This window comes from Sceloporus undulatus, chromosome 6 (assembly GCF_019175285.1).
Source record: "Sceloporus undulatus isolate JIND9_A2432 ecotype Alabama chromosome 6, SceUnd_v1.1, whole genome shotgun sequence".
NCBI classification, from domain to species: Eukaryota; Metazoa; Chordata; class Lepidosauria; order Squamata; family Phrynosomatidae; genus Sceloporus; species Sceloporus undulatus.
Window position 1 is genome coordinate 79,043,894 of NC_056527.1, and position 27,992 is coordinate 79,071,885.

Genomic DNA, 27,992 nt, shown 5'->3' on the forward strand with positions numbered 1-27,992 from the left:
ATCTGAAATGGTACAGTCTAAGAAGGATTGCAGCACTCAGTGCATGTGAACTAGCCATGCTGTTCGCATTGATTGGAAATCACAAAGTGAATAAGCATGTCTGCATGTGGAACTGGACACATGGTGGAGGTGCTGAATTTCAGAGCTGGGAGAAGTCACACTTTTGGATTATAGCTTCCAAAATATACTAGTCAACATGTCTAGTCAGGGGACCTTTCCCACTACAGAAATATAGCACAATGGTTCCACTTTAACAGCCATTGCTGCATCCTATAGAATTCTAGGGCATGAAGTTCTAGTGCATGAAGATTTTTCTGGCTGAGAATTCTAAATATCCCTCTCTAAATGGTATATCATAGGATTCTATAAGATGTTGCCATGGCAATTGAATAGGCATCATAGCAGTATGACTGCGTAGTGTGAAAAGGTCTTGCAGGTGATTCTCCTGCATTGTTCACTGAAATAAATTTGACCAGTGACTTTCACATAGTTCTTAAAGCTAAACTTGATTAAAGTTGGGACCTTCTGAAGGGGTCTGGGACAGGGGCGACTGGCTGAACAGCTGCTCCGTTTTCCCCGGCTCCAAAAGGAACAACACGTGTGCCAACGGGAAAAATCGATTCCAAACAAGCCCCCTTTTCATAGTCAGAACAAGGGACCTTTTGGAATTGATTGAGAAAGCAGGGCGGAGCCGAATCTGAACGCGGGTTGTTCCGCCAGTGGGAATGACCCTTAGGTGAATCACTTGATGACATTAAAAAATAAAAACCAAGACATACAGTGGTCCCCAATTCCCATGTAATTTCTTGTATTGTCACACCTAAGCATCACAGATATGGACAATTATGTTCTGATTTTTATCTGCTTTTTCTTTCTGTTGTTGTTCTAGGTTGTAAAGCTGTGCCGAGACTGTCTGGCAAAGCAGGAACCAGTTCTAGGAGACACAAACATTTACATGCTGCGGATCCTGAGTATTTTGTCAGAAGTTCTCTCTTATCTCCAACTCGTGGATGAAGCAGCTGGCCACTCAAAACGGATGGTGGATGGCTACCTGTATGCAATATAAGTCCTGTGCTACACAGCAGAGATAGGCAACCCAGTGCCCTCAAGGTGTTTTGGACCACAGTTCCCATAATCCCTTACCTGGGGTTTATGGGAGTTGTAATCTAAAACGACTGGAGTTCACCAGAATTCTACTCCTGTTCATTTATTAATATTTCTATGATTTCTTCTTTTTAGTATATGACCAAAATAGCTATTATCTGATAAGTGTTTTTCTATATGTATGTGCCCTTCTGGGAGAGAATAATAGGAGAGATATGGGAGAGAATAATGGAGTCCATTTAGTGGCACCAGCAGTGTTGCTCTTGTAATGTTGCTTGGAAGTCTGGGTTGGGAGGCAGGCTCTCTTCTGCTGCTAAATGTACTCTGAATCCATATCCCATACAAATTAATGAGAGACATTGACATTCAAGCTTGTGTCTGTTGTGTTCATGCTGAAGTAGACTGGTTCCTTGGGAACTTGTGTGTGTATGTGTGCATGTCCCATTCAGCATCATAGCTCCTCCTCCAAAAGACAGAAGATGGTGCGATCACCTTGATGAAGCTATCCAGGTGTCTGTGTGGTTGATGCCTGGATGGGAGACCATCTGGGAACACCAACTGTGCCACCTTGAGTTTCATGAAAAGAGAAAGGGGAATTAATACCCGCATACCTAGAAAGATATACTTTGCATTCTGCCGAGCTCAGAGAGACCTGGATCTGTCTTGGTCCTGGTGTTTATTCTCTTTACTGCAATGTCCTTAGTGATGGATGGATAAACCAAGAGATAAGTGCACATTATCATTTGTTACTGGGACTATGTGAGTGGAAGAAAGGCTGGAATGAGCCATGCTTCTCCAGACCTGAACATCTCCACACACACACACATACTACTGAGGCAGTGTTTTTATCCAGCTGGGAATACAGGCAAGGATATATGTATCTTCCAAGTGCTGATATGAAAGTATACATTTGCTTCTTAATTTGTACTCTGCAGGAAGCTGTACCACCCAAACAATGCACAGCTTGGGATGGCCCTTATGAGAGCAGGAGTGACACACTGGCATGCAGGTCTCATTGAAGCAGGGCATGGGATGATTTGCAAAGCCTACGCTATTCTTCTTGTGACACATGGCCCCACACACCCAATTACCAAAGATTTGGAGGTAGGTACCAAACACATACAGCTTTTCCGAATGTACATCAGCTATAGCAAATACAGTTCTTGTTCTATGAATGTCAAGTCCAGACAGGCTACATGAGTAATTCAACAGCCATTTCCACACTATAGAATCATACTACTGTAACTCCATTTTACATTGGTCATTTCTTATCAGTAGACTCCCTTATTCTCTCTATGGAGAAGGGAAAATTGACCTTGAGGAAGGATAGAGCCAAATGATGCCAGAGGAGAGGGAGGGGATTGCTCTCTGCCATCTTGGCCCTTGGGTATAAGCCATCCCTTTGGGATCATTTTGCATGCACACACAGGTACACACACACACACACACACACCATGTTGTGGCTACAAAGATACACTTGAACATGAGAGGATCACAGCTTGGAAAAGTTATACTGCAGGTATGGGATTCTGGGATATGTGATCCCAAAATAGTAATTATCCCAAACTCTTGTGTGGCCTATGCTTGAGGAAATCTCAAAAGCCAGAGAGGTGGTTGAGTAAGATTTCCCATAGTAAGAAAGGTGACCAGATGTCTCCCTTTCCAGGACTAGTCCTACATTTAAAATATTTATCCAAGAGGAATTTTAAAATGTCCTCTATTTTGAACAGGCCTAAGAAGCATGACATTACATTTATATTAGGGTTTTTGGGTTTTATGACAGTTTGTGATAAGAAGTGGGCTTTGACTCCCCAGTGGGCAGGAGGGGATCCTGACTAGCACAGAGCTGTACATCTCACGGGTCCTTTGTTTCCATCCATTCAGGCCATGAGGATTCAGTCTGAGATGGAGCTGCGCATGTTCCAGCAGAATGAGTTTATGTACTATAAGATGAGAGAGGCAGCTTTGCAGAACCAGCAGATCCAGATCTTGCCTGAGCCCACCAATGAGATTTCACCTGGCATTTTCCAGAAGAAGCAATAACAGGCTGCTTGGATGCCCTGCCTGGACAAGTAGTATCATATGCTACAAGCTGGCGCAGCATCTAAGTGACATGCCAAGGAAAACGTTGGTGTTTCAATGCTGAGTATTTGAATCTCCAGCAGATAGCGCCAGAGAGAAACATATTTTCTACATCTCAGCTTGTTGGTTTATAAGTGTTTCATCAAGATTGGTCTCTGTGTGTCACTCTCACTGTCTCTCTCTCATACACACACTTATATTTACTAAGATTAATTATTAATAAAATTATGACAGTGGCACATAATTTCAACACTCGTTTCATTCAATTTGGTCTGGTTCCTACATTTATAAGAACCCCACTTTGCTCGCTTTTCAGTGGCATCACTAGTGGGTTGCGGGGGGTTGTGTGTGTGCACATCACACCAGATGACACATTAAGAGAAGTGACACCACTGCTCCTCAACTATCTGTCTTTTGGCAGAAATGGGCTACGGCATTTGCTTGTCTCCATTTAAAATGTTGTAAGAGATGGTGTGAGTGGAGTGAGGCTCAGCAAGAAGAGCGAGGAGAGACTCCAAATTTTTTTTGAAAAAAAAATAAAATTTAAAATGTCAAAATTTTCAATTTTTATAAAAAAAATTTTTTCATCTAAAGACTTCTTTAAAAACATCACATTTTACCAAATTTCTACTTTAACCACATGTAACTATGCATATATAAATATATTTAGGCTGTGGGTGTGATATTTTAATTTGAAGGTATAATTTTAATTTTGCTAGTTTATGTCACAACTATTAAGATTCAGTGATATATGGGATGATTTATGAGTAACATTAGTACAAAAAACATTACTGAAGTTTTCCTAATAGGTAATAATAGGTCAACAGAACCAAATTTTATGAAACCTGACTACTATTTATTACTCATACACTCACACAATCACCCAAGAACTCAAGAATATAGTAAGTTAGCACTGGATAGATAACAAGAGGCATCACTAATGGTGATATTCACCTGTATGGGGCATTGCTCCAAGGTCCAGATTGATGAAGACTCTGCTGCACAGAGGGAGGGGGGATGGCTACAGGATTGGAACTATATCAGAACTTAGACAAATGTGTTTACCTAGATTCTAACACAGAACAAAGCATTTGAGGGACCTTAAATAGCAAAATCTAGCCTCAGGCAGAGAGTTGTTTATCCTACTTCATAGCAAAACCAGATCTACATATTAAAGATTACTTGAACTATAGGCAGTCTTCAAGATGAGGATGGTCATCCAAAGTGAGAATGTCTCTGGCCTGATAAAAAAATCTTGGGCCATAAATCTGCCCAAAAGTGTGAATGACTGGCCTTCTGGAAACTCCAATTTTGGTCTCTTTGATCGATGTTACTACAGTGTATGTGATGTGCTTGCCTTGCAGTCATGGAGGACTCTATGTCATCTGTCCCATCAGGGACTCTGTTACAGGGTCATGAGAAGCAAAGCCAACCACACTAAGGATTTTAAGGCACCAAATGCTTGTAACAGATGATTGATGGTGACCAATAAATGAACATCTAGACTGATCCCGAAACAGTTGCTAAGAGTATTCCTATGCTTTGCAAGCACAAAAGTTAAAAATGAGACTTTTTATTTTGATAAATTGATCTTTATTGTATCATGTTTACTCAGTATAAGTGTAGAAATGCCAAGGTGATCTAGATTCTCTTGCTGATCCTCTTGTATGTGATACTACCCTTAGTCAGGGTCTAGAAAGAAACAAACAACAGATTAAAAAGTTTACATGGATGTATTATGCAGGTAAACATCCACATACAACCTGCCTGCAACACTGAAAGACACCATCCAAACCAATGTAAATTTTAAATAATCTTTGCTAAGACATGAAATGTGCAAAGTGAGAGGTGTGGACACTGTCTCAGTATAATCACCAGTTACTACATTTGGGAAACAGTGATTAAGCCATCCATCACACAGTACTGCCTGAGATGGGTTCATTTTGCCAAAAGGCGGCTTGATCCAATTACACTGGTACATCCTTTGTATTCTTGGTATTATGTCTGTTGGTCCAAATTTTATAAGCCATTGAACTCACTGATATGAAAGGTGATATAAACATCCTTTTATAAATCAAGCCCGAGGGCAGGGATCCATCTAACTAAAAAGATTGCATGTACAGCGCTGTGTAAATTTACAGCGCTTCATAAATAAAGGTTAATAATAATAATAATAATAATAATAACAACAACAACAAGTTGACACATACACAGAATCTGTGAAAGTGATAAGTCTCAAATCAGTTCAATTGTTAGCACCAACTGAAGTACATTCACTGAATCAGTCGGGACTTGTTAACCAGCCCTTTCTTTGACTCAACACTTTCTTTGACTCAACAGTTCCAGCTGGAACTAACAATTGATTTTAGGCTGTTTTCTCTTACTTCATGTCCTCATGTCATAATCAAAAGGTGGTCACTGATTAAGAAGACTTACTACTTTATATATGCTTAGGGTGAAGAAATAAATCTGTGCCAGGATTGTAAGCACCCAAAGGGAATGAAATACCATCTCTTAATCTGGATGCCCCAAAGCCCATATGCATATCTCCCTTCAACTAGAATATGCAAAATCGACCTGGTTTTGAAAATTAGTCAATTATATATATTTTGGGGTGGGTGGTAAGTATGCATTCCCACAGCTATAGCAAAATCTATATTTGTTTGTAGCATTTGTTTGCTGCCATTCTCTTCCACACCTTAAAATGGCAGAAGTCGCCCAGGCCTCAGTGGCGACTTATAGAAAGTCACCTATGTTTCAGACTTCACACTCAAGGTATCCTTACATTAGTGAGGATGTCTCCATTTATTTCAACCACAGAAGTGATGTCGTTCACCTTTGTCACCAACTTATTGCCTCCTTCCAGTTGAACAACAGCCTGTGGAGAAAGAAAAGCGAATTACAGTGTGGACCCCAATAATAAAGTCAAAAAGGCTTGTAATAAATTCAAAAATTATTTCCTCACAAGAGGTTTAAGCAGTAAAAATGACACAGTATGGCAGCCCTGAGAGGTATTACAGCCCTTTTTGTTCTCATGAAATGGGGAACAGACATGCATAAAGCCTGGAAATACAATCCACTCACCACAACTTCAATAAAATTTCTGTGGCGCATTACAGACCGCCCAAAATGGGCGGTCTCACGCCGCTGCCGGTTGCTCTGCGAGGGAGCTGCAGCAGCCAAACCGCATGGCTCCCTTGCGGAGCAAAAAGAAGCCCCAAAATGGCGCTTCTTCCTGTGCCCTGGAAGAGGTGCCGCAAGGCGCGAGGTGCGCACTTGCAGCACCACTTCCAGTGCGTGACGTCCGGATGCTGCACGTCCATGGCGTCAAAATGGTGGCGCCCATCTGTATGCGGCACCGCCATTTTGACGTAGTCATTACGCGCAAGGGGCAAGGCGCGTCAGGAAGCGCTGCCCCTCGCGCATAACGACGGCGCTTCATAGGGCCTGTCTGGAACGTGCCTATGAAACATTTGCTTTTGTCAATTTCACAATATGCCCTGTAGGTGAAGGGGCTACTCATGAAACCTGAAGTGCTAGCCCTAGTTGTGGGTAAAGTGTGGGCAAATACAAGCTCTGGACTTCACTTTTGCAACCCCTGTGTTGAGTTGAATCGAATTGGCAGTACACTTGGCTTCTTCTGCACAGAGATGTGGTGGCAGTGGGATTCTTATCTCCTGGCTCAAGCAGAAAAGTCACCTTGGCTTGGCCCCAAGATTCATTGGCTGATCTGAGCATTCTGAAGAGAAATCAACTTCTTCTTCTGAGAACAAAGCCATTATTTAATTAAAAGCCATGCAGCCCACCTTGATCTTATCTCCTGTTGGAACATCCAGCTCAGCCTCTTCTCCAGCTGTAAACTCAGTGACTGACACTCTGCTACCAGTTGTCACAGTGATCTTAAACTTCTTGCCATTTTGCACAATTTCAGAGATGGTTTTCAGATCCTTGCGTTTTTCAATCAACTCATCAGAAAGACCTGTGCAGAAGAAAGACACGCATAAGCACACAACCCTCAAACTGATGCAAAATTCATTCAGAGAAGTGGGTCTTCAGGTAAGATAAAATTGACATTGGTGGGGTGGTGGTGGTGGACTAGTACGTGGAGAAAAAACAAACCCAGAGCTATGATAGTGATGCTCATAGAGTGAAAAAAAGTGTGTTAAAGCTTTGGGACAAGTAAGAATGGATGAAAGTAAGTCGGATAAGTAAGACAAGTAAGAATAGATAAAAAAGGAACAAGTCCATCCATTCCACATGTCACTAGGAACCAAAGCACCATCCTTTGTCTTACACGTCTCATAGCTAATTGTTTCTGAGGCTTTCCATGTTTTTCAGGGAGAAAAGATACATGATAAATCATAGGTAGAGTTTAGAATATCAGAAAGTGCATAGATCTGAAATGCAGAAAAATGTGTACAAACAGATGGACAAAATGACCACCTTAGAAACACATGTACACAATTTTTGAAAACTTTGAAAAATGCAGCAAAAAGGGCAGACAGAAAGAAAAAAGTGCATCACAATCCCAGACAGAACTGGAGAAGAGTAAGAGTGCAAGTGGAATTTGGAGGAACCAAGAAGAATGAGGCATACAGCTTCAGATACCTAGAGACTGAAACTCTTATATGAAGTCTCTCTTAGAGAGCAACCTCTGAATATTTTATATACTCTTTGCTGCACTAGTTCAAGTACACAAGTGGCAGAATCATTTCTTGAAGCACTTTCTGCTACTGAAGTTACACTATACTGCCTTTAGTGATACATTTATCTCCTTCGTAACTTCTGTTTTTAGTCAAACGATGGGCTAGAAATGGAATAAATCAATATTGTAATGGGATAAAACAGTATCATAATTATTCTCACACTATATAGTTAGGGCTGACTGAAAGAACAATGGCTTGCCCCAGACAAAGCTGAAATGAAGGAGACTACCCTCCATTACATTCCTGAGTGTCGTTTCATGTTAAAAACCATTGAGCCTTCCTTGTTCTACGTATTTGAATATCTCGTTACTAAAACCAAAGTAAGGAAGGAGATTGATACTCCGGACAATGTAGATGTTTGTCTTTTAATATAATTTTACGTCAAGTATGACCAGCTTCAAGAATCTTTGACCTTAGCCACTACACTAGACTTAACAGTGTAATCCTATCTACAATATCGGAGAAGATATCTATAATCTATCTATCTATCTATCTATCTATCTTCTCCGATATTGTAGATAGGATATAGACACACACACACACACACACACACACACACATATATATGTATATGTGTGTCTATAATTTTATATATTATTGCATATTATAAGCAAATGTAATATAATATCCCCATACCTTTTACTGCTTAGTGTTTAATTTCCATCAAACCTCTTTCAAATGAGATTGTGAAATGGAAACAACACCAATAAGGCAGCATTGAGGATAAAAACAAGGAAAATCACCCAAGAGATGAAAAACTTACCAAGTGCTTTCATGAATGGCACAAAGTTTTCTTGGGACAGGAGTTCGTACTTTCCAGAGAAACTCATGGTGATGATAATCTCTTTGTGCTCAGTAGAAAAGGAGACTGTTCTCTGACAAGGAAACTCTGCTTTTTATAACAAACTCTTGCCTTGGAAATTGCGTGATCTTGTTTGTTTGTGGCTCTGCTGAAACATGACCGTTGTGACAGATACATATCATGACGCAACTCCCCCCAAGTTAAAGACACATTTTTGGTTCCTCTTTTCTAATGGGAGCCCTATTCTCTGTTTCATGTGGCCCCTTCAGCTCCTCTTGTCCTTTTGCTCCATCTTCAAAGTTTTGGCTGAGTGATCAAATCAGGGAAAGCAAGGAGATCTCTATATTATTCTAAATCCTGTGCAGACATTTCTTGCTAGTTACATCTCTTGGCAAATCATGAGTACCACAACAGTCTGGATATGTTAATACTGCTTTACTTCATTACAGATTACATTATGGTATCAGGGACTGTGGAGAATTTTGCTCCATTTCCCAGATTTTCTTTGGGGGGGAGGACTATAATTCCCAGAACCCCAAAGGTGATGATGGCTGAGGGATTCTGGAGCTGTAGTCCAAAAAGTAACTTTTCCAAAATCAGCTTATTGAAGGGTATATAATACCAGGTGTTATAGCTATACTTCAGAGGAAGGAACTGGTAAAACCACCTGAGTACACCTTACTTAAGAAAACACTAGGAAATTCATGGGGTTGCCATAAGGCAACAGGTGACTTTAAGGCACACACACAAACATGTGAACCAAAATCAAGGTTTGCTTTTTGGAATTCTTTTGGGAGGGAATATTTTAAAGCCATGAAGTCCCTCCTCATGGAAACTCAGACCATGCTTCTTTATTGTTACTGTTGCTTTTACAGCTATAATCTTCTTATTCCCCAGAATTGAAGACTTAGGCCTGTTACAGACTGCCAAAATAAAGCTGCTTTGGGTCTCTTTGGAGGTATGCTATTTAAATGATGCATGGGTCCTAAGAGTCCGGAGGTTGCGCCAAAGCCACACTCCATTCCTAAGCACTGGAGGGCAGCTTTGGTGCAGCTTCTGGATCCTTAGGATGCATGCATCATTTAAACAGCATACCTCCAAAGAGACCCAAAGCAGCTTTATTTTGGCAGTCTGTAACAGGCCTTAATTCTTTATCTCACCTCTTATCTTTCTCTTATGAGTGTTTGCTAAGATTGTGCAATATCTTAATCTTTGTATAACATGTTACAAAACACCCTTTTACATTTCCTTTTTATGTTATTTACATTCCTTTATAATATCCACCTTACAACTGAAATTATATCATCCCTCATCTTTCAGCGCAAGCATTATTTTGTCCATTTCAATAATATCTAACGATTTTGGGACTTCTTACCCTTCCCCAATATTTTGCTAATATTATTCTAGCCGATGTTATCAGATATAAAAGCGGTTTTAACTTTGACTTTGTTTCTTTATTTTCTACCATGTTTAATAAACAAATTTCGGGTAATACTGGGATGTCTATCTGCAGTATTTTCTGTATACATTTATGTATCTCTTTCCAGAATTTGCCATGGGGAACTTTGTCAAAGGCCTTACTGAAATCTAGATATACTATATCCACAGCATTCCCTTCATCTAACAAGCTGGTAATGTTACCAAAAAAAAAGAGATTAGATTTGTCTGGCATGACTTCTTTCTCTGAAACCCGTGTTGACTTTTTGTGATTATGGCATTGCCTTCTAGATGTTCACAGACTCTCTGTTTAATGATCTGCTCCAGAATCTTTCCTGGTATCGATGTCACACTAACTGGACGATAATTGTTGGGATCCTCTTTTTTCCCTTTTTTGAAGATGGGGACAACGTTTGCCCTCCTCCAGTCTGCTGGGACTTCTCCTGTTCTCCAGGAGTTCTCAAAGATTATTGCCAATGGCTCCGATATTACATTTGCCAGTTCTTTTAATACCCTTGGATGGAGTTCATCTGGTCCCGGAGACTTAAATTCATTTAGATTAATAAGGTGTTCCTCTACTATCTCTTTACCTATTCTGTGCTGAAATTCCCCTATTCTGTCCTCTGCTCCATTATCCTCAGGTTGAGCACCCTTTGCCTTTTCTGAGAAGACTGAGGCAAAGAAGGCGTTGAGTAATTCTGCCTTTTCTCTGTCCCCTGTTAGCATTTTGCCATCTTCTCCACGCAGTGGCCCTACCGTTTCCTTCTTCTTCCTTTTGTTGCAGACATATCCAAAAAAAGGCCTTTTTGTTGTTCTTAACTTCTCTAGCAAGTCTGAGTTCATTCTGTGCTTTAGCTTTTCTGACTTTACCCCTACATGTGCTCGCTATTTGCTTGAATTCTTCTTTGGTGATTTCCCCATTTTTCCATTTCTTATACATGTTCTATTTAAAATTTAGCTCAGTTGAATTTTCCTTACTCATCCATCCTGGTTTCTTGAAACACCTCCCATTTTGCTTCCTCATTGGAACTGTTTGAAATTGTGCCTTCAGTATCTCCCCCTTGAGAAACTCCCATCCATCTTGAATGCCCTTCTCTTTTAGTATTCCTAACCATGGGATCATCCCAAAGTATTTTTCTAAGTTTACTAAAATCAGCTTTCCTAAACTCTAAAATGCATCTGTGACTATGCCTGGCTTCTCCTTTTCATTGTATAACAAACTCCAGGAGAACATGATCACTTCCACCTTGATAATAGAGAGAGATTCAAATAGATTCTGCAGATGCAACTCCCTGAACGTTCCCTGGTTTCCCTACTTCTGTGTGTGACATTCCTCCAACTATCTACTTCTGTTGTGTGTGAAGTGACCTCCTCCTCCCCAGCAACTTGCTCTGTGTGTTTCCCATCCAGGACCGTCTGGTCCGTTCTGGTCAGGAAAACCTCTTGCTCCCTATGATGCTGAAGTGTAGCTACCTGGGCCTCCAGCTGCTGTACTTTCTCTTCTAAGAAGGCTACCAACTTGCACTTAGTGCAGGTGAAGTTCTCCACATCTCTAGGAAAGAATACAAACATCCCACAAGTGTTGCAGGTGACTGCAGCAGGGCCTTCAGTGTCCATACTGAAAAGTATTAAGGAGGCATTGAACAAGACTGTGGGCTTCCCCTGTTAAACACCAGTGTAAAGAACCCCTGTGGGCCTGTCCTTTGTCCCCAAACTCTTTTGGCGAGCTCAATCAACTGGGACTATAGTTATGTACAGAGCTCCTGGCTACTAGCTCCTTCCAGAGTCAAGTCTCACTCAGTTCCTCTGAGTAAGTCCCCACAAACCCCTTAAGGGAGTAATGAAAAGTAAAGTGTAAAATTGAACGAAATGTCCTCCAATGCTGTGCACCTGTGATCTTCTCCTTTTGACTCCAAACCCTCCTTCAATATAAAAATATAAATATAAAATATAAAAATAAAAATGAATGTGAAAAGCAAAGCAAAGAAAAGAGCACTTCCTCTCAGTGACCAAAGAAGTGGCTCACACTTTTAAATTTTTAAGCTCTTACCCAAGCAAAGTGGACACAGAAAACCAGGGTCCTCTATTTGCAATGAATGTCCCAGAATGTGTCTTCTTGACCTAGGGATCCACCTGAAAAAGAGGACAGGGCTGCTGTACCTTTGGCAGTTGTGTAGACAAGAGAATTTTAGCTGGTGAAACCTGCCATGAGATCCATGGCTGAGCAGGGAATCAAACTCTGATCTGCAAAGTCCTAGTCTAATGCTGAAACCACTGTACCACACTGGTAAGAGCCTAGCAAATAATCTCCTCACCCTCCTGGATTTGTTATGATTTTGCATCTGATGAAGTGGGCTGCAGTCCAAAAAAGCATATGTCCAATTAGATCTGTTTGTATTTAATGTCCTACGTGACTCTGATAATGTTTTTGCCCTACTTTATTTCATACAACGAATGTAATCACTGGCTGAATATGCATACCATTTCACAAAACACTAACTGTCAAGGGTTAACTTCTCCAGTTTTTAAAACTAAAACTTGAATAATTTCTCAGTTGATATCTGATGTGAAGTTATAGAAATTGACTTTAAGTAGCTTGAAGGTTTGTTAGTATTCAAGTCAGGGCTATTTCTGAAAATGCAGAACATAATAAAATGCTGAAGTATTAATTTTTCTCTATTTATCTCTAAAGTGTTTTTTCACAAAACAGAAAATGAAATAGATTTTGGACCAAACTCTATGTAAAAATCTACACTAGAAATGTTGGGACTGGCAATGCACAGCAATCAGAACTGGAACTCTTAATCTGATAGCTGCTGCACTGCTAAACCCAGCTTTACAACTGCTACCGTGGATTTCAAGATCTAACAAAGGTGGAAATGCCCTCTCCTCATCCCAGAAAGTGGGAAACATTGAGAGTTCGGATTGAGCAAATTCTGAAAGACCATCCTTGTTTGAAAGTGCACCTGCACCACACTTTGTCCACACATAGGACACTTTAATTGCCATGCCTCCATTCTAAAGTGATAACATTCCAATTGTCATGGCTTCCCTTCTAAGGAATCTTAGCATTTGGAGTTGGTTAAATACTTTTAATTCTCTGGTAGAGAGCTCAAGTGCTGCAGTTCAGGAGGGTGGACTAGAAATCCCAGGGTTCCCTAGATTTGACAGTAGAATTTCCAGTCCAAACTGAGTAGTGCTTGAGGAATCAACCTTTCATTTCTCTACATGCGTACATTTTAATACCATGTCTGCTGTTTTGTATCAAATCCCTAGACATCCTCAGGTCTAGTCTCTTCGTGTGTTGATTGTTATTCTCCGTGTCTGCAACGAACTGTGATTCTCAACTAAGATATCAACATTTGTGCTTTTCAAACATACATTAACATTACATGTGTGGTCATGGACACTTTACCTAAACTCTACTGGTTAATTCAAACACAAGTAGGTCTATTGAATAAATTCTTATATTTTGAGCCAACATTTATGGAAATCCCATTGATTCAATGAGTTAATTTCCTTGGGTCTATACCAGTGGGATTCTGGCCATAGTAACAAAATGAGCAGTGAATCATAAAAGTATTCACAGACTGTGTTTTTTTCTAACACTTGGGTGATAACTATGTTTGCAGTAGTTCATGTGGAACTTGACTTTGCTTCTCAAAACATACAGGACCCACAAGAATCCTAAAATATGATAATTTATTTGCAATTTTCACTGGCTTGGTACTGTTTTTTCTTCATTTCTGGAAGTCACAGAGTGATGCTTCCGCACAACAAACGAAAAAAGCAAGAGTCTCTTTGTTAGGCCTGTTACAGACTGCCAAAATAAGGCTGCTTCGGGTCTCTTTGGCGGTATGCTGTTTAAATCATGCATGCATCCTAAGAATCCAGAAGCTGCACCAAAGCTGCATTGCAGTGCTTAGGAATGGAGTGTGGCTTTGGCGCGACCTTTGGATTCTTAGGACCCATGCATCATTTAAATAGCATACCTCCAAAGAGACCCGAAGCAGCTTTATTTTGTCAGTCTGTAACAGGCCTTAGTTTGTTTCAGCCTTCTATGCAGTGCTTAGTTATGCCGGGTAAAATCAACTCCTTATCTCAGAAAAGCGTGAGAATGCTATTGCCTTCCAGTTGTTGTTGCACTATAACTTATAAGTCTTACTTAGCAGCACTGGCCAGCGTAGTCAATAAGAAGGAATGCCAGGAGCTGCAGTTCACCAAGTACTAGAGGCCGCAAAAGATGCACCCATCATAGAACCAGAGCTCCCTTTGCTTTGCCTACTTTGCTGCTGCTAACATGTGAAGGGAAAACTGTAAAATATTTGTGAGGGGAAAATGAGAGTGCCATTGATTTACTTGTTTATTGCAACTGCAGAGTTTTTGAGAGGACATGTCTTTGCGTTTATGGTCTTGCAAATGAAGGAAGATTTGTAAAAAAACCCCAAACAAAATGGACCACAGAATTCGTTACATTGCTCAATGATATTAAGGCGTAGGCCAGTAAAGCCTTGGCAATCACGACACAACCCATGCTGCACCCACTCAGGACTGTAAACCAAAACGGTGGCAGGAAAGGGCAAGGCAGATTTGGTATTGCAGGTTTTTTTCCTAGGAAAAGACCCACAGAAGCCACACATTAAGGTTTTGAGCCTTAATGATAATTTAGCCAGAATTGTACTCTCTAAGTGCAAAGGTTTGGAAATGCTCGAAGGTATCCAATGCCGTCAAAGTTTTGAATGTAGCCTAGACACATAGTTGTTGCTATTTTGCTGGTTTTCAAAGAATATAGGCACTCTGAAAGGAGGGATATATGGTATTGATATATCAATTTTAAAAGTGTTTTTTTTAAACTGTCCCTTCAGAAACTGGATGTTTCTAAGGGCTTGGATTCTGAAAAGTTAGGATTTTATCCAGCTAAATAAGTGAGAGCATTATTAACGTTTGTATAAGACTTAAACAGACGTGGCTGGATTGGCATGGATATTAGTTCTGTCATAGGAAAAGCCTCTTCATTTTCCAAGCCCCTTTTACTATTAATGTTACTTTCCAAATGAGAAGTGCTATTTTGTTATGATTTTGCATCTGATGAAGTGGCCTGTATACAATTAGGGACCTGTTCCACAATGGGGCGCCTATTACAACAGAGCAACTAACCTGTGTTCTGGGCCCTGGACTTCAGAATTGATACCAAATAATACAGATACCATTGTTTTTAAAGAAACAGCTCCAGATTCAGGAATATCCTCACCCACTTACTTTTTGTGAACACTTGTGTGTCTCTCCAGGTATATATTCTAAAGGCCAAACAGCACTCATATATAATTGTTTGGCAAAAGAAACATTTGGGAACTCAACTCTTCATAAGGCAGGATGGGAAGCAGAACTTTTCCTTTCAACTGATAGTAAGTCCTGTGAAAATATGTGGACTCAAAATTAGGTCTATTGCCATTAAAGAGAATACTATTAAGTTGGTCCATCGATGGTACCTTACCCCAGTCAAGTTGGCTCGTATGTCTACCAATACTAATCCAAAATGCTGGAGGGGTTGTGAAAGTAGGGGAACCTTTGCACATATATGGAAAAGAAGTGCCATTGGTTAGATGGGCAACGTCACAGGAACTTACCAAGGTACTGAACCCTATCTTCCAAATAAACTTCAGAGTAAATCCTGGACTGGATGGATTTACTGCCCCATTGATGTGGAAGCCACTGGCTGGCGCTGAAGGTAGAAGTGCAGAGTGGGCACATTCACACTTTGAAGTAAATGCAGAGTTCGGGCCAGGTTGATTCCATTTGCAACTCTCCTAAGAAAAACATTGAAGGACACAGTCAGCACATCCTTATGGAAAATGGATAAAGTTGGCATTTTGGGGGTAAATTAACATAGGTGTTTTTCAGGGCATTGTGGCAATCATTACTTTGAACGCCAGGTAAGCTTCCAGGACAACCCATGGTCTCTCTCATCTACTACATCCAAATGTGTAGGAAAAGCCCTAGCACTCTACATCTTCACTTCAAAGCAGGATCGGGAAAGGACAGTTTAGAATGGAGTTTTGAAGGCAATACATGCTTCAATCTGCTATATACCTACTTTGTCTAGAAGGAACCTGTCAGAGTTTCTTAAAACGTTTTGTCTTTCACCACAGAATGAAATCAGTGGAGAGCTCGTGGTTCTTAAATCGCTGGGGTAATCAATGCACTCCAGGTGGTAGTCTGAACTTGAAAGGAGCTATCCATGTTGCTAAAAAACACTTTTGCTCAGCACCTTGGATAGCTCTGTTAAACTTCACACGACAAGCCAGATGAGATTTACTGCTTTGCTGAAATTGGAAGCTATCACTCCTTGCTTTATGAAACTTTAAGGGGTGAGGCAAAGATGTTTCTCAAGTGAAAATTTAATCATACACACTGTTTAAATAGTGCTACTGGACTAAAAATGAGTTGTATCTTATAAATATGGCTTAGAAATGAGCTCTTTCCTACATGTATTGCTTATAAGTAACAAACTTTTGTTTGTGTTTGACTTCAGTAAGATTACTGGTACTGATTTTCAAAGATAAAGCTTGAAGGGGGATTGTTATAGTGCACTTGGCATTTGAGCACTGAATCTGGATTTATCTGGAAGCTCCAGAGATCATGCATATATATCTTTAAAGTCAAGTTTTAGATGAATTTAAGACACACAGATTTGTTTAAACAATGCACAATGTGAGTCAGGGAGGAATAGTGACTGTGGTTGGGGGAGGTCTGGCTGAATTTCACCTTTAAATTGTTATAACGGAGGAATGGCACTGACTCCACTGATGTTGTGGGTTATCTTTTCCCTCATCCTATTGTGGTATAATGGTTTGAATGTCTGATTATAACTCTGGAGACCAGGATTTGATTCCCAGCTTGGCCAGAAAGCCCACTGGGTGATCTCAAGCAAGTCATATGCTCTCAATCTTGAGGAAGGCAGGGGTAAACCTGTTGCCAAAAATGTTGCCAAGAAATTCCCATGATAGATTTGTCTGAGGGTTACCATAAACTGGAAACGAGTTAAAAGCACAGAACAACAACAAAAATAGTAACAAGATGGTAACTGGGCTTGCAAAATGGATGCCCTTTAGGCTGTCTGACAGGGATAGAGAGGAACTAACCAATTGCTTTCTCTTGACTTTCTTCGCCATCTCAGGATGTGGTGAAAGACATCATGCAGTTATCGAAGGACACACTGGAAAAAATTGACAAAGCTCATTCTAAAGAATTATACCATGAAGTAGGTCAGGATTCCTTTCCAATGTTTTGAGCAGGTATACAAACCACCCCTATGTCAGTGTAACTCTAGAGCCAGAGGCGATTGCTAAACATGATCCACAGCTGCCATCTGAAATGGTACAGTCTAAGAAGGATTGGACCACTCAGTACATGTGAACTAGCCATGCTATTCCCACTGACTGGAAATCACAACGTGAATAAGCTTCACCTTTAATCTTCCTTCTGGGTTATGAGGCAAAGAATATGTATTCCAACACTCCCAGTGCATAGTGTCAAATGGTGTTACCTGTTCTGTATGTGGAACTGGACAGGTGGTGGAGGTGGTGAATTTCAGAGCTGGGAGAAGTTACACTTTTGGGCCATAAAACCCACTGGCAAACCTCTTCCGGATAAATCTTGCCAGGAAAACCCAACAATAAGATCATGCCCTTAGCATTGTCTTACGTCAGAAAGCCTTCCAGTTGTGGTAGGACTATAAGTCTCAGCGCCACTGACCAGTGTAGTCAGTAAGGAAGAATGCTGGGAGCTGCAGTCACCAAGTACCAGAGGCCTCAGAATTCGCACCCATCATAGAAGTAGAACTCACTCTACCTTGAGTACATTGCTGCTGCTAACTTGTGAAGGGGAAACTGTAAATTAGTTGTGAGAGGAAAATGAGAGCACCATTGATTTACTTGTTTATTGTAACTGCAGAGTTTTTGAGAGGACATGATTTTGGGTTTATAGTATTGCAAAAGGGAAGCAGACTGTGTAATTTCAAAGGAAGATTATGGACCACAGAAGTCGTTACATTGCTCAATGATATTAAGACATAGGCCAGTAAAGCCTTGACAATCACAACCCATGCTGCACACAGTCAGGATTGTAAACAAAAACGGTGGCAGGAAAGGGCAAGGCAGATTTGGTATTGCAGGGTTTCTTTCTAGGAAAAGAGTATCCTCACCCACTTCCCTTTTTTGAACACTTGTGTGTCTCTCCAGGGATATATTCTAAAGGCCAAATAGCACTCATATATAATTGTCTGGCAAAAGAAACATTTGGGAACTCAACTCTTCAGAAGGCAGGATGGGAAGCAGAACTTTTCCTTTCAATTGATAGTAAGTTCTGGGAAAATATGTGGACTCAAAATTAGGTCTATTGCGATTAAAGAGAATACTATTAAGTTGGTCCATCGATGGTACCTTATCCCGATCAAGTTGGCTCGTATGTCTACCAATACTAATGTAAAATGCCAGAGGGGTTGTGAACGTAGGGGAACCTTTGCACATATATGGTTGGATTGTCCTTTAGTGCACGAATACTGGACAGAAATTTTACAGCTAATCTCCAAGATCACTAAACAAAATAAACAATTATCGCCGCTCCTGCTCTTGTTCTCCGTTTTTATGAATGAAAATAAAGCTCTGCCGCACAAAAAATTTATCAGTTTCCTTCTGGCTGTAGCCTGGCCTGATATAGCCAAGAACTGCAAAACTGGAAAATTGAATATTGCAGGATGGTGGACTAGACTCTGGGACTTGTGGTTAATGGAGAAAATTGCAGATAATAACAACAGAGCAAGAGGCTTTCTCTCTGGATTGACTTTTCATAAGATTTGACAGCCATTTATTGAATACATCCAGCTGGATTTGCTCTCTAGACATCCCCCAGTCTTAGCTAAATTCTTATGGAAAGATGTCTTTCATAGAATCAGAGAATCAGAGAGTGGGAAGAGACCACAATGGCCCTCCAACCCCCTGCCATGCAGGAATCAAAGCATCCCCGACAGATGGCCATCCAGCCTCTGTTTTAAGACCTCTAAGGAAGGAGACTCCACTACACTCCGAGGAAGGAGTGTGTTCCACTGTCGAACAGCCTTACTGTGAGGAAGTTCCTCCTAATGTTGAGGTGGAATCTCTTTTCCTGCAGTTTGCATCCATTGTTCCACGTTCTGGTCTCTGTGCAGCAGAAAACAAGCTTGCTCCCTCCTGAATATGACATTCCTTTCAGGATCCCTGAATGCATCTTTTGTCTATAATTATCAGGGCATTATTTGGGTTATTGTTTAGTTTCTGTTTTTTTGGTGGAATAACCACATTCGAAGGGTTTATTGTCTCTGACATTTTTATTTATTGCTGTTTTGGCATACCGTCTGTTGTCATGTTGAAGGTATTAATAATTTTTTAATACTACCTGGGATTGCCTCATCATAGCGCTTTCAGGGCAAAAGGCATTCAAAAGGGGTTTACTGTGTCTCCTTCTGCACAGTACCAAAAGAGGTTTAGCTATGGCACCAGTGAGAGATTCTTTGCCAGTGTCACCCATCTCCAGCTCACTACTACTGCTGCCGGTAGCTGTTAGGCACATTTAATCTGGCTCCTCAGCAAAAGCCTGTCTGAGATGGGAGACCTTATAAGCATCACTGCTGCTCTCAGCCTAGCCTCTTGCCTCACAGGAGTGTGCAATCCCACCACGTTGGAAAAGTAGTGCCATTGGTTGGATGGGCAACGTCACAGGAACTCACCAAGGTACTGAACCCTATCTTCCAAATAAACTTCAGAGTAAATCCTGGACTGGATGGATTTACTGCCCCATTGATGTGGAAGCCACTGGCTGGCGCTGAAGGTAGAAGTGCAGAGTGGGCACATTCACACTTTGAAGTAAATGCAGAGTTCTGGCCAGGTTGATTCCATTTGCAACTCTCCTAAAAAACATTGAAGGACACAGTCAGCACGTCCTTATGGAAAATGGATAAAGTTGGCATTTTGGGGGTAAATTAGCCTAGGTGTTTTTCAGGGAAGTATGGCAATCATTACTTTGAATGCCAGGTAAGCTTCTGTTCTGAAGGATTATACCATGAAGTAAGTCAGGATTCCTTTCCAATGTTTTGAGCAGGTATGCAAACCACCCCTATGTCAGTGTAACTCTAGAGCCAGAGGCAGTTGCTAAACATGATCCACAGCTGCCATCTGAAATGGTACAGTCTAAGAAGGATTGGACCACTCAGTACATATGAACTAGCCATGCTATTCCCACTGTTTTTAAACACAAAGTGAATAAGCTTCACCTTTAATCTTCCTTCTGGGTTTAGAGGCAAAGAATGTGTATTCCAACACTCCCAGCGCATAGCGTCGAATGGTGTTACATGTTCTGTATGTGGAACTGGACAGGTGGTGGAGGTGGTGAATTTTAGAGCTGGGAGAAGTTACACTTTTGGGCCATAAAACCCACTGGCAAACCTTTTCCGGATAAATCTTGCCAGGAGAACCCAACAATAAGATCATGCCCTTAGCATTGTTTTACGTCAGAATGCCTTCCAGTTGCTGTGGCACTATAAATCTCAGTGCCACTGACCAGTGTAGTCAATGAAGAGGAATGCTGGGAGCTGCAGTTGCACCAAGTACCAGAGGCCTCAGAATTTGCACCCATCATAGAAGTAGAGCTCTGTCTACCTTGCGTACATTGCTGCTGCTAACATGTGAAGGGGAAACTGTAAAATAGTTGTGAGAGGAAAATGAGAGCACCATTGATTTACTTGTTTATTGTAACTGCAGAGTTTTTGAGAGGACATGATTTTGGGTTTATGGTATTGCAAAAGGGAAGCAGACTGTGTAATTTCAAAGAAAGATTATTTTTTTGAAAAACAACGGACCACAGAAATCGTTACATTGCTCAATGATATTAAGACATAGGCCAGTAAAAGCCTTGACAATCACAACCCATGCTGCACACAGTCAGGATTGTAAAAAAACGGTGGCAGGAAAAAGGGCAAGGCAGATTTGGTATTGCAGGGTTTCTTTCTAGGAAAAGTCTCACAGAAGCCACATGTTTTAATCATTTTGAGCCTTAATGATAATTTAGCCAGAATTTTACTTTCTAAGTGCAAAGATTTGGAAATTCTCAACGGTATCCTATGCCATCAAAATTTTGAATGTAGCCTAGACACATAGTTGTTACTATTTTGCTTGTTTTCAAAGAATATAGGCACTCTGAAAGGAGGGATATATGGTATTGATATATCAATTTTAAAAGTGTTTTTTAATTGTCCCTTCAGAAACGGGATGCTTCTAAGGGAAGTGCTATTTTGTTATGATTTTGCATCTGATGAAGTGGCCTGTATACAATTAGGGACCTGTTCCACAATGCGGCGCCTATTACAACAGAGCAACTAATCTGTGCTCTGGACCCTGGACCAGATAGGACTCATATATAATTGTTTGGCAGAAGAAACATTTGGGAACTCAACTCTTCAGAAGGCAGGATAGGAAGCAGAATTTTTCCTTTCAATTGAGAGTAAGTCCTGGGAAAATATGTGGACTCAAAATTAGGTCTGTTGCCATTAAAGAGAATACTATTAAGTTGGTCCATCGATGGTACCATACCCCAGTCAAGTTGGCTTGTATTTCTACCAATACTAATCCAAAATGCTGGAGGGGTTGTGAAAGTAGGGGAACCTTTGCACATATATGGGTGGATTGTCCTTTAGTGCATGAATAATGGAAAGAAATTTTACAGCTAATCTCCAAGATCACTAAAGAAAATATAAAATTATCACTGCTCCTGCTCTTGTTGTCCATTTTATAAATGAAAATAAAGCTCTGCAGCACCAAGAATTTATCAGTTTCCTTCTGGCTGTAGCCAGGCTTGATATAGCCAAGAATTGCAAAACTGGAAAATTGAATATTGCAGGATGGTGGACTAGACTCTGGGACTTGTGCTTAATGGAGAAAAATGCAGATAATAACAACAGAGTGAGAGGCTTTCTCTCTGGATTGACTTTTCATAAGATTTAGCGGCCATGTATTGAATACATCCAGCAGGATTTGCTCTCTAGACATCCCCCAATCTTAGCTACATTCTTATGGAAAGATGTCTTTCATAAAATCATAGAATCACAGAGTGGGAAGAGACCATAATGGCCCTCCAACCACCTGCCATGCAGGAATCACAGCATCCCCAACAGATGGCCATCCAGCCTCTGTTTCAAGACCTCTAAGGATGGAGACTCCACTATACTCTGAGGAAGGAGTGTGTTCCACTGTCGAACAGCCCTTACTGTCAGGAAGTTCCTCCTAATGTTGAGGTGGAATCTCTTTTTCTGCCGTTTGCATCCATTGTTCCACGTTCTAGTCTCTGGAGCAGCAGGAAAAAGCTTGCTCCCTCCTCAATATGACATTCCTTTCAGGATCCCTGAATGCATCTTTTGTCTCTTGACTTTCTTAGCCATCTCAGGATGTGGTGAAAGATATCATCCAGTTATGGAAGGACACACTGGAAAAAAAGGACAAAGCTCGTTCTGAAGGGTTATTCCATGAAGTGTCAGCATTCCTTTCAAATGTTTTAGTGGATATGCAAACCTACCCTGTGTCAGTGTAACTCTACAGCCAGAGGAGATTGGTAAACATGATCCACAGCTTCCATCTGAAATGGTACACTCAGTACATGTGAAGTAGCCATGCTTTTCCCATTGACTGGAAATCAAAAGTGAAAAAGCTTCACCTTTAATCTTCCTTCTAGATTTAGAGGCAGGGAATGTGTATTGCAACACTCTCAGTGCATCGTGACGAATGGTGTCACCTGTTCTGCCTGTGGAACTGGACACATGGTGGAGGTGGTGAATTTCAGAGCTGGGAGAAGTTACACTTTTGGATTACAGCTTCCAAAATATATTAGTCAACATGCCTAGGGAGGGGACCGTTCCCACTACAGGAATACAATGCTATGGTTCCACTTTAACAGCCATTGCTGCATCCTATAGAATTCTAGGGTATGAAGTTCTAGTGTGTGAAGCTTTTTCTGGCTGAGAATTTTAACTATCTCTCCCTAAATGGCATATCCTAGGATTCTATAAGATGTTGCCATGTCAAGAAAGGAGAGTAAGAGAGAATGAAACACCATAGAAGAAAAATAAAGCGTAAACTTTAAATCCTACCATAGACAGAGAAATAGATAAAATTCATAAGACTATAAAGTTGCCAGGACCATGTTGCATCAGGTCTGATAAAACGACATGGATGTGGCCACTAAGTGGAGCTGTACTAAAACTTATTACAGTTCCAGTGGCAGTTACTGCATTTTGAAACAGTGCATCTTGGCAAAGCTGATGCAACTGTCACTTCTTCTGAGAGAGAATGTTGGTTATGATGGTTGGTGTGACAGTAACTGCGTCAGAGGTTGTTGTTATGGTTAGTTGGCTGGGAAAGTAATTTGTTAATGAGAATTCAAGATGGATGTCTTATACTCTGTGTAAACTTTGTAAATAGTTAAGTAACAAAGATTATAGAACCCTTATTTGAGAGAAACCTTGCTGTACTGAGATTCATTCCTGTGTGGGAGAAGAAGTTTGCTACGCAACTAAGGAGTTTATCATACAGGAGAGAAAACGTCATGCTCCCGTTTTCCCCCCTGTTACCATTGCACAATTGTGGAATAGCAATGAAACAGTAATGGGAGATGATCACACCTAAACCAAAAAGATGCAGTTCCCCTTTCATTACAGAAGAATAGCGCTTTTAGTGTACATACCCGAAGCATTACGGTTCCATTTTTGTAGTCTCTGCACAGGCGCAGAAGAGATATCCTGGTGGTTCTCCCCTCCCCCCCCCCAACCATCATTGCTGTTATTTCACAACTGCAATTTACCTCTATTGCAGATTTGTAAATGCACACTTGTGGTAATAACATTTAAATTGTGCTTTTGAGATGTTATTAATGATTTAAAGGGTTAATATAATCTGACGGGAACATGACACTTTGATAACTTGTCGGCAACGCAATCATCCAGACGTCGTGTGATCATCTTCTTTGCAATTGCGCAATGATAACAGGAAAAAAAAGGAGCATGACGCTTTTTCCCCTGTGTGATAAACTCCTAAGATTTTGTTTTGTTTTGTTTTAATATATGTTGGCAAAAAAACTTTAATAAAAATTAATTTAAAAAAAGCTAAATTTGATTAAATCCATAAAATGTATACTTTTGAAGGGATGTCATATTGAGGAGGGAGAAAGCTTGTTTTCTGCTGCTCCAGAGACTAGGACCCGGAACAATGGATGCAAGCTGCAGGAAAAGAGATTCCACTTCAGCATTAGGAGGAACTTCCTGACAGCAAGGGCTGTTTGACAGTGGAATACATTTCCTTGGAGAGTGGTGGAGTCTCCCTCCTTGGAGGTCTTTAAGCAGAGGCTGGATGGCCATCTGTCGGGGATGCTTTGATTGGGATTTCCTGCATGGCAGGGGGTTGGACTGGATGGACCTTGTGGTCTCTTCCAACTCTATGATTCTATGTTATTATAAAATGTAAGCCGCTTTGGATCTCATATAGGAGAAAAATATGATATAAAATAATAATTTAATTAGAGTAAAAGAGTGTTAAATGGTTGCTTAGCCTTGCACTGTTTTCAGGGATATCAAGTAAGGGAGCCTTCAGTGCCAGGAGTGTGCTCTACCAACAGCAAGTTCAGTGAGACCTCATCTTTCTTTCTTTTTTAAAAGAAAAAAGCATGTCCTTTATGGCATGGGAGGGAAACTTCTTGGTTGTGGGCCTAATCCAACCCAGTGAGATTCCAGGGATGTCACTCCCCTGCATGATGCTGCACCTTCTCTGAAACTTTATCTTGGTCTTTGGAAATGCAAATGGTTAGTGGGAGAAGGGAAAACCCTGACATTTCTTATCAGTAGACTCTCTTAATCTCTGTATGAAGAAGGGAAAATTGACCTTGGGGAAGGATGGAGCCAATTGATGCCAAAGGAGAGGGAGGGGATTGCTCTCTGCCATCTTGGTCCTAGGGTATAAGCCATCCCTTTGGGATCATTTTACATGCACATGCATGCACAGGCATGCACACACACACACCGTGTTGTGGCTACAAAGATACACTTGAACATGAGAGGATCACAGCTTGGAAAAGTTATATTGCAGCTATAGGATTCTCGGATTTGTAATCCCAAAAAAGTAACTATCCCAATGAAATCTCAAAAGCTAGAGAGGTGGCTGAATAAGATTTCCCATAGTAAGCAGGGTTACCAGATGTCTCCCTTTCCAGGACAAGTCCTACATTTAAAACATTTATCTAGGAGGAATTTCAAAATGTCCTCTATTTTGAGCATGGCAAGAAGCACAAATTTATATTTATATTAGGGTTTTTGGATTTTATTTTGTATTGCCCTACATTTTTCTGGAATGTCCTATGTTTTATGGTGCCTTGTCCTCCTTTGCGGTTATGAGATCTGGTCGCCCTGCATAGTAAGGGTCATGAGTGTCCTATACAATGGCTTGCCTCTTGATATACATAGGCCCCATTCTCACTAGCCCATTTGCACTGCATAGAACTGGGCAGATTTGGTTGCCCCCATACCGAATCTCCCCAGGTAGAAGTTCTCACTACCTTTGCCACGATCGATGTAATTTGCCCCGCTGAAGTTCACACTCACCAAAGTAGCGGTTTAAGATGGAGCCTCCTTGTTGTCAATCAAATGATGTCAATGGTGTTGTGTCATGCAGCCATTTGTCAACATCATGAGTGCTTTTTAAAAAAATATCAAGAGGCAAGCATATGTGGCTTTTTAAAAGCTTTTTGACAGATTATGCAAATGCATTGGGCTGGGAACGAAGGGGACGTGAGAGAGCTTTGTGACAGTGTGGCCCTGCAGGGTTCCCTTTCCTCCTCCTCTTCCTCCTGCTGCTGGCCCCTGACCTGGGGGTCCAGGATCGTGGCGTGACCGAGCGGGGCTCCCTTTTCTTCCTCCTCCTCCTCCTCTTCCTCCTCCTCCTCCACCTCCACCTGAAGGAAGACAGAGAGGAAGGTTTTTCTTTGGGATATCCCTGGCTGCGATGCAATTATCCATATATGGTCTTGGCTTCACTGTTCCTTCCTGGCTTGGTTTTATTACATAGAGTATTCAAAAGATAGTTATGAGCAATAATTTTCTGACAAACAGGCAAGCAAAAGAATACACACACACCTGTGCGCTTTGCCTGAACATGAGAACAGTAAATGGTACAATAGAAATACAAATGTTGCCAATGTGTACAAAAGCTATAAATTCCAGCTAATATATCTAAAAGATGTCCAACAGTCAGAGTGCATCAAGAGATGTTTGCACTTCGGGAGGACATATGGCAATGATAAAAGTACAAAAATCAATGACAAGAGTAAAACCTCAAAACCAAACATGCTTCGACTAGCGCCTTCGTCAGTGGTAAAAATCAGCTAAAAAAATTAAAAGATGTTGTCATTAGTACGTAAATGAGAATGTAGAAGACCATTTTATAAAATAATTGTATTGCAGGTATACCAGTTGCAAACAGCATAGTGATCTGTCTGTTAGCATGGACACATCCAGTTAAAGTAAAGAATGAGTTAGCCAATAAAACTGAAAGGGGTATATATAAGAAAAATATGTAGACATTTTAAAATTAAATAAAGAAATTCAATGAAAATTAAATATATTAGTCACCCATACTTACTTAATGCTGGATGCTCCACTTATTTATGCTGCTATACTAACTATTTGAAAAAGAAAGCTCTATATTCCTTTCCCAATTAAGGATATGTCCCACCTGTTATATACTAATTAAGATAGCTTTGCACAAAGAGCCTATCCTGAAAAGATCTGTACAAACTGTGGTTTGAATGCTGACAAATTAACACATTAATGCAGACAGCACACAGTTAGAACAGAAAGAGAAAGAAAAAAATTACAATATTTCAGCCCAATTGCAATTCTCATTTAGTTCTAGAAGTTTCTGTGTCTGCAAGGTAAAAATCCAGAAAAGTTCTCTCCTTCGCAGTTTCCTTTCCAAGTTTTCCCCCATCCCAGTCACTTTCTCAATTGTCCAAAATTTAATATCCTTCTCTCTTTGTTTAGGTTGTAAAAAGTGCTGGACTATTGGTGTAGTAGTTCTTTGGTTTCTTATGTAGCTCTTCTGTTCACAAATCCTCATCTTGATTTTCCTGGTAGTCATCCCGATGTATAGAAGGTTGCAAGGACATTGAATTGTATATATAACACCCTTTGTGTCACAGGTATACATATCATTCAAAGAATAGATTCTATTATTAACAGGATTTATAAATTCTGCAGTTTTAACACAATTTTACAAACACTGCAATTATAGCATGGAAAATTCCCTTTAGTCTTTCTTTGCATAGCACTTAACTGACCTTTCTTCACTGTACATTTGCTATGTACTAAGAGATCTTTAAGATTCCTTGATTGCTTGTATACAAATAAAGGTTTCTCTGAACAACCAGGAATATCTTGGATTAAGTCCCAATATTTAAGTATAGCTGTCTGGATGTATCTTATATGCCTATTGCAGTGATGGTGAACCTTTTAGAAGCTGAGTGCCCAAATTGCAACCCCAAACCCACTTACTTATTGCAAAGTGCCATGTCCCTCTGGCTTTGTAGTAACAAACTCTGGCAAACTCTGTGCTGGGGCGATGGCACATATGCCCACAGAGAGGGCTCTGAGTGCCACCTCTGGCACGCGTGCCATAGGTTCGCCATCACTGGCCTATTGTATGTGAAGGACAGAAAGACAGAGGGGGCAAACAGAGGCAAGACTGGGGTGACAGAAGAGGGAGGAAGAGGAGAAGGAGGAAGGAGAAGGGCAGAGT

At 40.7% G+C, this 27,992-nt stretch overlaps 2 protein-coding genes across 4 annotated transcripts in view; one reads left to right on the forward strand and one right to left on the reverse strand.

The window, feature by feature from the left end:
- Positions 1 to 3,430, forward strand: part of SMYD1 (SET and MYND domain containing 1) — a 36,608-nt gene extending 33,178 nt beyond the window's left edge. For both annotated transcript variants that reach the window (XM_042472927.1, XM_042472928.1), the window contains 3 exons: positions 890 to 1,053; positions 2,040 to 2,208; positions 2,989 to 3,430. In XM_042472927.1, the coding sequence (XP_042328861.1) occupies positions 890 to 1,053; positions 2,040 to 2,208; positions 2,989 to 3,147 (492 nt within the window). In that variant the 3' untranslated portion in view covers positions 3,148 to 3,430. The remainder of the gene's footprint in view (positions 1 to 889; positions 1,054 to 2,039; positions 2,209 to 2,988) is intronic.
- A 1,326-nt stretch (positions 3,431 to 4,756) lies between these two features.
- Positions 4,757 to 27,992, reverse strand: part of LOC121933349 (fatty acid-binding protein, liver-like) — a 46,629-nt gene continuing 23,393 nt past the window's right edge. Inside the window, exons 1-4 of one of the 2 annotated variants that reach the window (XM_042472934.1) lie at positions 8,656 to 8,784; positions 6,993 to 7,165; positions 5,972 to 6,064; positions 4,757 to 4,878 (exon numbers count right to left, since the gene is read on the reverse strand). In XM_042472934.1, the coding sequence (XP_042328868.1) occupies positions 4,828 to 4,878; positions 5,972 to 6,064; positions 6,993 to 7,165; positions 8,656 to 8,722 (384 nt within the window). In that variant the 5' untranslated portion in view covers positions 8,723 to 8,784 and the 3' untranslated portion in view covers positions 4,757 to 4,827. Of the gene's footprint in view, positions 4,879 to 5,971; positions 6,065 to 6,992; positions 7,166 to 8,655; positions 8,785 to 27,992 lie in introns of those variants that run through there. The other variant, XM_042472933.1, reaches the window with a different exon arrangement.